General features: G+C 37.0%; 2 protein-coding genes across 2 annotated transcripts in view; one reads left to right on the top strand and one right to left on the bottom strand.

Moving 5' to 3' along the window:
* Window positions 1-8,638: 8,638 nt before the first annotated feature.
* Window positions 8,639-10,527, bottom strand: LOC127428540 (bone morphogenetic protein 6-like). Its single transcript, XM_051676981.1, has 5 exons — window positions 10,424-10,527; window positions 9,504-9,646; window positions 9,346-9,426; window positions 9,153-9,244; window positions 8,639-9,061 (listed from the first exon to the last, which is right to left on the bottom strand). The coding sequence occupies exons 1-5, from the start codon at window positions 10,525-10,527 to the stop codon at window positions 8,912-8,914; spliced, it is 570 nt and encodes a 189-aa protein (XP_051532941.1). The 3' UTR covers window positions 8,639-8,911.
* Window positions 10,528-10,841: 314 nt separating this feature from the next.
* The window catches only part of LOC127428993 (serine/threonine-protein phosphatase with EF-hands 2-like), a 37,662-nt gene continuing 35,244 nt past the window's right edge, over window positions 10,842-13,259 (top strand). Inside the window, exons 1-2 of the mRNA XM_051677705.1 lie at window positions 10,842-10,881; window positions 12,492-12,512. Of these exons, the coding sequence (XP_051533665.1) occupies window positions 10,842-10,881; window positions 12,492-12,512 (61 nt within the window). The remainder of the gene's footprint in view (window positions 10,882-12,491; window positions 12,513-13,259) is intronic.

Here is a 13,259-nt window from a genome sequence, read left to right as displayed (position 1 = left end):
TGTTTGACTGCGCAGAGTTCTGCGGACGGATCCACTCATGCGCGCGGGTCCACTGTTGTCATAATAGCGTCAACCGGACACAATCAAACTTTAAACTGAAAACAGAGTCAGTAGGAGTCTCCGGCTGAGTTTGCGTTGTTAACAGGCATTTTAAGAAGTACACATTAATTTGTATTAATATTCGACCAGATATCGTAATTTGAACAGCGCACCCCCCAAACCAGCAGGAATGGTTTCGCCGAACCGCATCTTTTATGGGCATGCTGTTCCACGAGCGCGCGTGCCATCTATCAGAGACAATCACAATTACGTCACTACAAAATAACTGATATAGAACAGTCTGGGTTTATGCAAGGCCGTCATATCAGGAATAATATTAGACTAGTCTTAGATATGATTGATTATAATCACCTTATTGAGGATGACAGTTTTATTTTATTTATTGATTTCTATAAAGTATTTGATACAGTGATTCATGATTTTATTTTCAAAGTTATTAAATTGTTTGGTTTTGGAGATATGTTTCTGAAAGCAGTTAAAACATTGTATAGTGGATGTAATAGTTCTGTCAAACTTGCTCATGGTACCTCACAAAGATTTGGTATTCATCGTGGCATTAGGCAAGGATGCCCTCTCTCTCCGTTTTTATTTTTATTAGTCACTAAGGTTTTAGCATCGCATATAAAAAGAAATTAATTTAATGGTATCACAGCTTTAGGTGTACAATTTAAACTTAGCCAGTTCACTGATGACACTGCAGTGTTTTTGAAAAACTAATTTGAAGTACCAAAAATAATTCGATATATTGAGGAATTCACTGGTGTTTCAGGCCTAAAAATGAATATAGATAAATCTGTATTATTTCCCCTCAAAGAATAGAGAACATTCCAGTTAAACATAAATTTACATATTTAGGTATAATAATTTGTAAAAATGAAAAACAAAGGAGTCAATTAAATTTTGAACCAATTATTGAGAAAACTAAAAAGAAATGTAATTTGTGGTTAATGAGGGACATCTCATTATTTGGGAGGGTATTATTGTCAAAGGCGGAAGGTATATCTAGATCTGTCTATACGTCATTATCGTTAGAGGTGCCTCCCAAGACTATTAAAGATTTAGATCAGATTCTTTATAGCTTTATTTGGAGGAAAAAAACACATTATTTAAAAAAGGAGGTAATTTGTAATCCTAAAGAGCTGGAGGTCTTAGATTATAATACTCTCAATGACACTTTTAAAATTAAATGGTTGATAGAGTTTATGAAGAATAGAGAAAGTCCTTGGAATGCATTTCCTAATGATATATTTAATACTCTTGGAGGCATAGACTTTTTGTTGAAGTGTAATTTTTCTGTTGACAAAATTCCTGTTAAATTGGCCGGTTTTCACAGACAAGCCCTGTTAGCATGGAAATTGGTGTATAAGCACAATTTTTCACCCCACAACTATTTCATATGGAATAGCAAGGACATATTATTTAAAAACAAATCTTTATTCTATCATACTTGGTTCAAGGAAGGTATTCTTTTAGTAAGACAGTTAGTTAATTCCCATGGGTACTTGTTGTCATATACTGAATTTCTTCAGAAATTTCAATTACCAGTTAAACCAGGAGAATTTGCTATTGTTCCAATATCCAAAGAGTGTGATGTTACTTTTGAAAAACTGTAACTCAGAAGAAATCAGCATGGTTAATCTTTGTGGAAACATTTTCATTGAAAATGTTGATGTTTTAAAACAACAGTGCAGCAATAAGATTATAAGGAATGCTCTTTGTTCTGTGTCCTTACCGGCAGCAAGGTTTCTTTGGTCTTCTTTATTCGGTAATATCTCTTGGGTTAAAGCATGGAAACTGCCAAATAAGTTTTGTGTCAATAACAAAGTTAAGGAAGTGTCATACAAAATACTTCATAGAATTTATCCTGCTAAGCATGTTTTGAAAAGATTTAAGTTTAATATTTCGTATTCCTGTGATTTTTGTGGTCAAGAAAAAGAAACTATTTTGCATCTTTTTTTTCATTGTCTTTACTCAAGATTATTTTGGAAGGATTTAGAATTTTATATTAACAGAAAAAATGGAGTGTATGATAGAAATTTGTATATTTGATGTACCTTTTTATACAGAAAAAGAAAATTTGAATTGTAAAGAACAACATATTATACATTTGTTTATTTTGTTAGGAAAATTCCATATACATAAAAAGAAGTGGGCTCAATGTAAAACAAAATTTTGCACATTTTATAAATGACTTTAAATTATATGTAAATCTTTTGGAACAAACAAAAAACAAAAAAGCACTGAAAACATGTAATGCTCTGAAAGCATTGAAATTTATGTAATTTCCTTCCTTTTTTTTCCTCTCTCTCTCTGGCAGCTAATGTTAATTTGATTATGTGGATATGTAATACCTCTTGTTCTTGTGGCATTGAATCAATAAAGCATTTAAAAAAATATATTAAAAAAATAAATAAATAAAAAAATGAAATAAAAACACAATGACATCACTACAGTTCAGTAACACATACACAATAATCACACACACACACACACACACACACACACACACACACACACAATGACATCACTACAGTTCAGTAACACACATACACAATAATACACACACACACACACACACACACACACACACAATGACATCACTACAGTTCAGTAACACATACACAATAATACACACACACACACACAATGACATCACTCCAGTTCAGTAACACACATACACAATAGTACACACACACACAATGACATCACTACAGTTCAGTAACACACACACAATAATACACACACACACAAAGACATCACTCCAGTTCAGTAACACACATACACAATAATACACACACACACACAATAACATCACTACAGTTCAGTAACACACACACACACACACACACACACACAATGACATCACTACAGTTCAGTAACACATACACAATAATACACACACACACAGTGACATCACTACAGTTCAGTAACACACACACACACACACACACACACACACACATACACACACACACACAATGACATCACTACAGTAATTTCTGGGAGCAATTTCCAAACACCTGAAGGTATCACATTCATCTGTACAAACAATAGTACACAAGTATAAACACCATGGGACCACACAGCCATCATACCGCTCAGGAAGGAGACGCATTCTGTCTCCTAGAGATGAACGTAGTTTGGTGCGAAAAGTGCAAATCAATCCTAGAACAACAGCAAAGGACCTTGTGAAGATGCTGGAGGAAAAAGGTAGACAAGTACCTATATCCACAGCAAAATTAGTCCTATATGGACATAACCTGAAAGGCTGCTTAGCAAGGAAGAAGCCACTGCTCCAAAACCGCCATAAAAAAGCCAGACTACAGTTTGCAAGTACACATGGGGACAAAGATCTTACTTTTTGGTGAAATGTCCTCTGGTCTGATGAAACAAAAATGTAACTGTTTGGCCATAATGACCATCGTTATGTTTGGAGGAAAAAGGGTGAGGCTTGCAAGCTGAAGAACACCATCCAAACCGTGAAGCATGGGGGTGGCAGCATCATGTTGTGGGGGTGCTTTGCTGCAGGAGGGACTGGTGCACTTCACAAAATAGATGGCATCATTAGGAAGGGAAATTATGTGGATATATTGAAGCAACATTTCAAGACATCAGCCAGGAAGTTAAAGCTCGGTCGCAAATGGGTCTTCCAAATGGACAATGACCCCAAGCATACCTCCAAAGTTGTGGCAAAATGTCTTAAGGACAACAAAGTCAAGGTATTGGAGTGGCCATCACAAAGTCCTGACCTCAATCTGATAGAACATTTGTGGGCAGAACTGAAAGCGTGTGCGAGCAAGGAGGTCTACAAACCTGACTCAGTTACACCAGTTCTGTCTGGAGGAATGGGACAAAATTCCAGCAACATATTGTGAGAAGCTTGTGGAAGAATACCCAAAACATTTGACCCAAGTTAAACAATTTAAAGACAATGCTACCAAATACTAACAAAGTGTATGTAAACTTCTGACCCACTGGGAATGTGATGAAAGAAATAAAAGTTGAAATAAATCATTCTCTCTACTATTATTCTGACATTTCACACTCTTAAAATAAAGTAGTGATCCTAACTGACCTAAGACAGGGAATGTTTTCTACCATTAAATGTCAGGAATTGTGAAAAACTCAGTTTAAATGTATTTGGCTAAAGTGTATGTAAACTTCTGACTTCAACTGTAGATACACAAACACACACAACAAATAGAGACATGCAGTTATTATGTTTTGAAGCTTAACTTTGATATTTACTCTGATAGTTTATGTAACTGTTTACAATGGGAAGCAAAGAACTCTGCCTATAGATTTGTAGTGTTATATAATTCAGAATAAAATACAGCAGCAGTTCTCATGAAATCCAGAGGACACAAACACAGAGTCACCAGAAGAACATCTTCAATATAACGCAGACACATGAAGAGTTATTAAAGGACATACACAGATAAAAACAATATCTGTTGAAGTAATAATCACTTTATATTTATATATATAAATAGTTTGTAAAACACATTAAGTAAAAGTCTCTGCTAAATGAATACATTTTATTTGAAATCACGTTTGACAGAGTGATAAACTTCCAGTATTTTAGTAACGAAACAGTTGAACATGTTTATATAAACAGAATGATGAATAAATGTTTCAATGTAAAGATTTTATTAGCTCTTAGACAACATTAGACATTGTGTACTTCTAAAGGTTTTTCATTTAAAAAAGGATATTAAAATAGAAGACACATCATATCAAAACACCACAGACAAATTCACACATTCATTCGGTTCTCATTTCATTAACCATTCAAATGGTATTCCTCTGCCTCAAATTCCAGAGGAAATCCCAAATATAACACAGTTTATTTCTTTTCATTGTTTGTTTTTAATGGTGACCAGAAACGGCGGACACTGAAGTGTGTTGAGTGCTAAAGTGACTCGGACACAGAGAGTCTGTTCCTGCCGTTGATTCAGATGTTCAGTCACATCGAACCGAAGCCCGCAGTCATCAGACAGGACGGACGGTGATCTGTGCGGTTCAACGGGCTTCGTGTGGGTCACTGAGTTGCTTTGAACTTGGATCGTTTCTCCATCCAGAACAGATTCATTTATTGGCAACAAAACAAAAGCTTGAGTCCACGGGCGGCAGCTCGTCTGAATAAACCAACAGAACTCTCCGGATTCACCTGCAGAGAATGAACAGAGACATGAGTGATGGACACGGGTTCGAATCTCACATGACACTAAACTGCGAACATAGTATCACATTAGTTCAGTGATGTTTATTTAAATATTGTTATGGTGCAGGGTTTACTGAGGTCTTCATCAGAACCTAGCTGAAAAAAACGTTTAAACCACTTCAGCTGTTTGTAAAAATGGCACATTTTTGCATTTTCCCTGTTTATTTTTATGCTTTGACTGTGGGAGATTTTTACACGTTTGCGTACTTTGAATAAATAAAACATATATACACTTGCGTGTGACTTTAAACACTTAACCCTATAACACTGTGTGTATAAAATATGACACAAAATGTTTGACTGTTTCACTCTCTGTTCAAGCTGACAAGACAAACAACTTATGATATGTACGTTTCACATGTTTACGGCACCATCTAGTGGTTTCAATGTTTATATCGATCTATTTAAAATGACGGCATGAAAAGTGACCCTTATGTTGGGATAAATGACAGCTTATTTTAATAAAGTAAAAGTGACAGTAATTGTTATATTGTTAAGAGAGCTGTAAAAATTAACGCGTTAACGCATGCAATTAATTAAAAAGTTTAACGTGTTAATTTTTCTTAATCGTGATTAACACATTTACCGTTCATACAACATTAAAACTGGTGTGACAGACGGAAACTTTGTAATGTTTCCACCCAGAGTCATTACACTGACGCACACATCACAACACACACAACAGTGATTCAGTGATAAAAGTTTTTTTCAGCCTATGTAAGTGCATTTTAATTACCACAGAAGCACATCAAGTCTTAACTATCCCCAAAGTGCAGAATGAGACGTTTTTGTTTGCAAGCGCTTTTCATGTGGAGTTCAAAGTGTATAGTCACAGTCTACCTGATTAATATTGTGGAGGATGAGCGTTTAAGAGATTTAATCCAATTAATACACAACCTATATGGAGACTACTGCTTTAAATTAGGCAAACTCCCACTTACACTTTTAGAAACGTTTCATGTTATTTTAATTGGTGATATTTTAGTATATTTCTATCTTTATACTGTGGAAGGCTTTGTTTAGAAAATGTTAATAAAGCATTATATTGTTACATATTGTTTTGCTTTCTTTCCTAAGATGGAAATAAATGCATTTTGACAGGAAAGGAATTATATAGTGTCAAATTTCAGCACTTTCAAAATATGCAATTAATCGTGATTAAAACATTTAATTGATTGACAGCACTAATTGTTATTGATATTTTAAAATGAGTATTTGCTGAATAGAAACAACTTGTGCTTGGTTAAATTTTTTGTATATTATTTTAATGAAAACCCCCTTTGATAACCATGTATTAAATAAGATACAACAGGCTTTTGAGGAATATCTCTCAATCACCATTACATTACATTCATGCACACCACAAAACAAAACACAGAGCTTTGAAAATACTGACATATACATTTGATAAGATACATTTAATGTGTGAACTAATATTTCAGTGTATTTTCATACATGCAGCCATTTTAAATATCTCCTTATTTTACAAGCATGATGTCATCTTACCATAAGATCCTGAGACCCAGCGAAAAAAGTTTGACAATTTCCCTTTTTTAAATGTAAATAGTGTTTGGTGCATAAAATACATATGATAAATATTGTTTTGTATTTGATGTGCTGAATTGAACTGTGATACATTTCAATCCATATTTATAGATCAAGGAGAGGAAGTTGTCACGGCCAAACTCTCAAACATTTAGTATCTCTGAAAAGTCCAGTGAGTCCTCTGATAATACCCCAAGATTTACCACGGTAGCACGTTTGGGCTACACAAAAATGAATTGCTGGAGCATAATGACCTTTAAAGCCTGATGGATCAAATATGACACTTAAAAAAAACATGTGCAAAAATGTATTTTTATAGTTTGCCTAATGGTACTAAAAACAGATTCATGTCAAAAAAATTACAGTGTTTAAGAGAGCCTTTGCACAGTCTTTATCAGAGTTTGTATTATTGTGTAACTCACACACATTAGAAATGAAATATAAGAGACTCTTACCGGACTCTGCGTCTTTGAATCGGACAGTGAGTTTTAGTTGCTGGTCCAGAATCTGTCTGTAAGTGAACATCGTGCAGCTTAACACACATTCAGACGGCAATTCAACGTCCTTGGACATTTCAGTAACAATCTCATCCTTGTCCAAACACTCCTGAGCAAACACACAGAACATGACAGAACACACTGTTCCCCACAGCAGCCAGAAAGAGCTCACACACGCCATTGAGTTTGTGTAGTTGTGTCTCTTTTTAAAGTTCAGGCGGCACTGAAGAGTCCATCAGTGATCTAAACCTGAAGAGAACTGCTGTGGGTCGAGACTCTTTAACTGAGTGCGCAACAGCTCCCAGAATAATCAGCTCATCTCAGAAATGCATCACAAGAAACATGCATCTCTAACCAATCAAATGTGAGCAGAGACTCAGTTCATGTGGGTTCATTCTATTTAATCTCTGCAGCATTTGTTTGTTTCACACAGACCTTTCCAGAATCCACACACAGAGCAATAAAACATGTTAATATCCTGAGAAAACTGCAGCTATTTTAAAGAAGGAAATGACACGTTTATTTCATGAAAACTTTCTTTAATGAAACATTATGCCGATACAGTGGATATATATTGATTAAGATAAAAACATGCATTTGACTGTTAGTTTGCCAGATTCCTTGACATTTGAAGGTCTGATATGTTCTAATACAATTATGTGTGAAATTTGAAACCATTTACAGAAGAGATTCTGAGAATACAAAATAAAATCATAAAATCATGAAAATGATCAAATACTGTCTTGGTAATGATGCAAACTGGTCATGATGTGATTAAGAATGAATCTGTTTTACAAAAATGAAGAGTCAAGTTCAACAGAGGTGATTATAGTAATAAACTGTCACGCAGCCTAAATGTTCAGCCTGGATGTCCCGCTCCATTCCGTTCTTATCGACAAAACACAGAGCCGTTCCCAACACACACACAGAGGCATGTGCACATGAACGAACAAGCAACAAACTAAACTGCTAATCATCTCATTATACCACACAAGAATGTGGCTCTGATTCCATCTTTTATTGGCATCATCCATTTAGATTCCTCACTGTATAAAATATTCCACATGAGACGTAAAATTGACAGAAGAATTTAGGGCAAATTAACTATTACCTTTAATTGCTGCTCAGTTTTGCCAGTGTTGCAGCGTTCCCAGGTTTCATGGAACACACGATTGAAATCAGGCCAGACTGAAACCACAGCATCATTAAATCTAAAAACAGCCCTGGGACTCGAGACACAATCAGCCTTGAGTTTATTTATTTAGAACAAACAGTCCATTGTGCACTTCTATGAAAGAAAAACTGGCTTAGATTGAGAACATTATCTTCTGAGAACTTTCAAAATGTATTTTTCCACTTCATTTTTTGGAACACACCCCTCAAAACCCACAACAGTTCAGAATTTGAGTTCATCACGTGTCTATGTCTGACCTCCCAACAGCAGCAAGAGTAAAATGTAAAGACATTTTCATAAACCTCGAGTATTTCAGCCAAAATAAGTTTGCCAAGCTTTTTAACCTACAGATCCTACAAGCTTTTAACTGTTTTATCACACAGATGATCAATGAAGAAGCTGGATGCTTTTTTAGGAAGGGGTCATGACCTCAGGGTCCTGCATGTCCTCTCCAGGGTCACGGGCACATGTGCGGATCAGACTCACAGAGGACAGAACCAAACTGCTCCGTTCGTCCATGTAGACAAACGGGATGATGTTGTGAGCGCTCGGCTTACAGCACTGAATATCACAGAGAAAAAGTCCTTTAAACCACATCAGAAGATGCACACTTGACCTGATAAAGTTAGACAGACGGTGTTGTGAGTGTCACCTGTGCGGACGGATCCGTGTTGTGAGAACAGGATTTACATTGAGTGAAGGTGAAACTCTCCGGATAAACGATCCAGTGCTCCCAACCCAAATCTGGCACACAAAAATATCGAAACGGATCACAATGAACCTGGACGTTTTCAACACAGCGTTTGTTAATGCTAATTAATATCTACATCCATTTATACACTCACCTGTAATGAACACCTGTGAGGAATGTGTGCAGCACTTCGGTTCTGTCATGTTTCCAGAATCCTCCAGCGATGATGAATTACCTGTTGAATAGATCGTTTACTCATAATATCAGCCTGATCTAGTGTTTATACTGAACCTGGTCTGTGGTTTAGTTTACCTGCGGTGGATTGAATGGTGGTTTTGAAAGCGATTTTCCATTGATCACGCAGATGATCCATCCCCGACACGGATACACGGGGCTCCTGCTGAAGATTTAAAGATTCCAGAAGGAATTTCCTGATGTCCAGATCTCCTTTGCATCTGCAATAAATAAACAAACCAGCAGATCTGATCTCAGTCGAGGATCTTTAACATCGAGTGATGGGTTGATAACGCACACAGCATCACATGTTTGTAGGCCGCTCTGTTCTCGTCTTATTAAATTGCACCCAAATATTTTCAGTGTCCAGCAGGCTGCCAGATTTCAGTGTGTTCTGTCGGTTTGGCTCACGGTTCGACTCTGTAAAAGGACACTGTTATATACAGAGTTGCCCCAGATATTCCTACAACATTAAGAGTCTCTTTGGAGGAAATGTGTTTAAATATTACTCAAAAAAGTGCCTGGGAAATATATTGCATGCAAAGCGAGATACTGATGCAGATTTCTTCTACTCAGTGAAACACGATAAGGTCAAAAGGTCAGCAGGAGTCATTGAGTCTCGAATGAAAGAACAGTATGTGATAGTCCGTGAAGAAACATTTGCACTGAGCTTCAGAGAATCCAAACATGAGATCTGGGCTCTTCTTCATTCAGAAACATCTACTGAACATCTGCTGTTCTCACTTTAGAGTTTATAACACAACACAGACTTTACTAAGTTATTATAAATTATACTGCACAACCTGTATAGAGAGTTAAACTGTTAAATTGTACAAAACTATAAATCATGAAATCAGCATGAATAATGTTGCAGTATGACACAGGTACACCAAACATTTGATAAAAGCATCTGCAAAATCATTAAATGTCTCATCTCAGTGTTTCATCATGACATGGACACAGATGATCGTGGACGTCTTTTGTTCTTCTGTTGTTACCTGTCGGTTTGCACGGCAGATGTCTGAGGTGAACTATGAAGAACAAACGTCTTCCCGAAAGGAAACGTGAGCAGCACGACCATCACGCTGAAGAGCAGACTCATGACTGCTGAAGACTGGATGTGTTTCTGTGACGGCCGCTGGAGATTCACTGTGAACATGAAGATGCTCAGAAGGGAACAGAATCACTGTTGTTTGTAGCAGCCTGGGAAAGCAGCGATTTATCTACGCTAGTCGAGTTCGGCCTTGGAATACTTTACACTGTTTTCATGTGGAGAAAACGGATGGTGTTGAAAAGGAGAGGTGATAAATGAGGAGGAGAATAAACGATTCTTCCTTTTTGAGGAAAACTCGAGGGAATTCTTCTTCTCTGTTACACTGTAGCAAAAGTGATCAGCTCAGATGTGCAGGTGCAGAGATGAAGACAAACATGAGAAAGATGAGAGAGGAAGAGACAAGTAAACAAAAGTGTGACATCGGTTGATTCTCAGGAAACACTCCCATTTGTGTCCCTGATTTACTGCAGATAGAATGAACAAAATACTGAACTATTATTGAAACTCTGAATAGATTTAAGGCACTGGAACACAGGTCAAAGGTCAGCTCTGACCACAGACACAGACGGATTCATCTCAGTTAGATGCACATTAAAGGGTTCAATCAGATAAAAAAGCAGAACAATATTTTGTAAAAGCACCTGCCATTCAAGGACACAAATTCCTCTCTGCTGGTGTGATGAATTCATCTGATGCAACTCGAGCCTCATCTGTGTACAGAAGGGTGGGCAATATACCGGTAGACATGATAAACCGAAATCTGGATTATTGTCTGTATCGCAGTTACACAAAACCGCCACCGGGTGCAAGAAATGTGCGCCTCATTCTATTCACATCACATGTACGCAATACACGTTCTGTCGGAGAAATGGAGGAAGACGGAGCGGCTTTATGTGAGACTGAGAGAACTGAAGAAACAGGGGTTTTCAAGAACTGAACTGAGATGAGATGATTTTTTGGCGGCCACCCAAGCGATATTTCGGGCCACTGAAGCAAATTCAATTATATTAATCTTGCGTTCTAAATATGCTTGTTATCAGACACACACAGCTGTGTTTCACGTGATTTTCGCGTGCGCTGTCTCTGAAGTATGAAAGTGCACGTGAGTCCCGCAGGCTTCCAGATTGGGCTCCACAGACAGCACAACGCAGAACATGTGATCACTGGCATTACTCGGCGTTTCTCTCTATCGTGCCACAAACTTAATTTGCGTGACCCATTTGAACTCTACTGAGTTTTGAGTTTTTACTTTTAAGAACAATGGAGGAAGAACATCTCAAACGGCGAGACAGTTTGACATTTTAACCAACTAAAACCCTTACACATCATCACCCTTAATAAAATTCAGTTTAAATGATGTTAGATATTAGAAAACAAACCGGCTTTGCTTTCATATATTCAGATATTGTCTTCAGAGATGTCTTAAACCATTAAGAGCCTAATGAAGTGTTTATAATAATAATATTAGTCAACAACATCAGACTGAAATGTGAAATTTAGCATTGTGGTAAGGTTGATTAACACTTTCTGAATACCACCAATTTCCCCCCCTCCCCTCTGAATATGTTTATCAAGTTCCAAATAAAGAGAATGTTATATAAGAGAAAGTAGTTTTCATTTATAAAGTATTTAATTCAGTGACTGGAATAAAATAAACAAAAAAATGTAATAGGCATTACAGTATGGTTATTTAATATATAAACCAATTATTATTTATTTTATTTTTTTGAAAATTTGAACTATATCGTGATATATATCGTTGTCATGATATAAAATCACCCATCACCTCTAGTTCAGAGGAACATGTGTGACGATACTTTTCAAGGATTGTACATTACACGCCTTTGTCTTATTTTCTTTCATTTTCTATATTTTGATGCCAAATGAACTCTGAGAAAAGATTCATTGTGTCATTGTCCAGTGAACATTAAACTGGAGCTTCTGACTGCAGATGACCCACCGCTGGTGTTTTCGTCCTTGACTCCCTCACGGCTGTAACTCCCTTCTGTCAGGAGGAATTCCAACACCTGCGTGTGCACCGACATCTAAAGAAAGAAACCACAGTTTATGAAGAAGCAACAATTTGTGTTACTTTGTTAATCACTTCATCTGAAAGTGTAACTTTCAAGAACCTACCAGAGCCAAAACCAGCATAGACACTGAGACACCTTAACACAAATATTATTTATACAAAATATATATTAGATCAATTATATATTATTATTTAAATAACAATATCATCAACATTATAATTTTTGGTCAGAAATATGATTTTTTTTCAACAGCTGATTCTTTTTTGTCTTTTTTTTCCCAATTTGTAATGCCCAATTCCCAATGTGCTCCAAGTCCTCATGGTGGTGTAGTGACTCGCCTCAATCCGGGTGGTGGAGGACGAATCTCAGTTGCCAATCTGCTGAGAACGCCAATCCACACATCTTATCATGTGGCTTGTTGAGCACGTTACCGTGGAGACGTAGCACGTGTGGAGGCTTCATGCTATTCTCCGCTGGATCCACGCACAACTCACCACGCACCCCACTGAGAACGAGAACCACATTATAGCGACCATGAGGAGGTTACCCCATGTGACTCTACCCTCCCTAGCAACCGGGCCAATTTGGTTGCTTAGGAGACCTGTCTGGAGTCACTCAGCACACCCTGGATTCGAACTCGTGACTTCAGGTGTGATAGTCAGCGTCAATACTCACTGAGATACCCAGGCCCCCCTCAACAGCTGATTCTTAAACTATTACCCACAATCCTGATTATGTGCTTACAGT

The sequence above is a fragment of the Myxocyprinus asiaticus genome, chromosome 38, assembly GCF_019703515.2.
Source record: "Myxocyprinus asiaticus isolate MX2 ecotype Aquarium Trade chromosome 38, UBuf_Myxa_2, whole genome shotgun sequence".
Classification (NCBI taxonomy): Eukaryota; Metazoa; Chordata; class Actinopteri; order Cypriniformes; family Catostomidae; genus Myxocyprinus; species Myxocyprinus asiaticus.
This window is presented reverse-complemented; position numbering and strand designations above follow the sequence as displayed.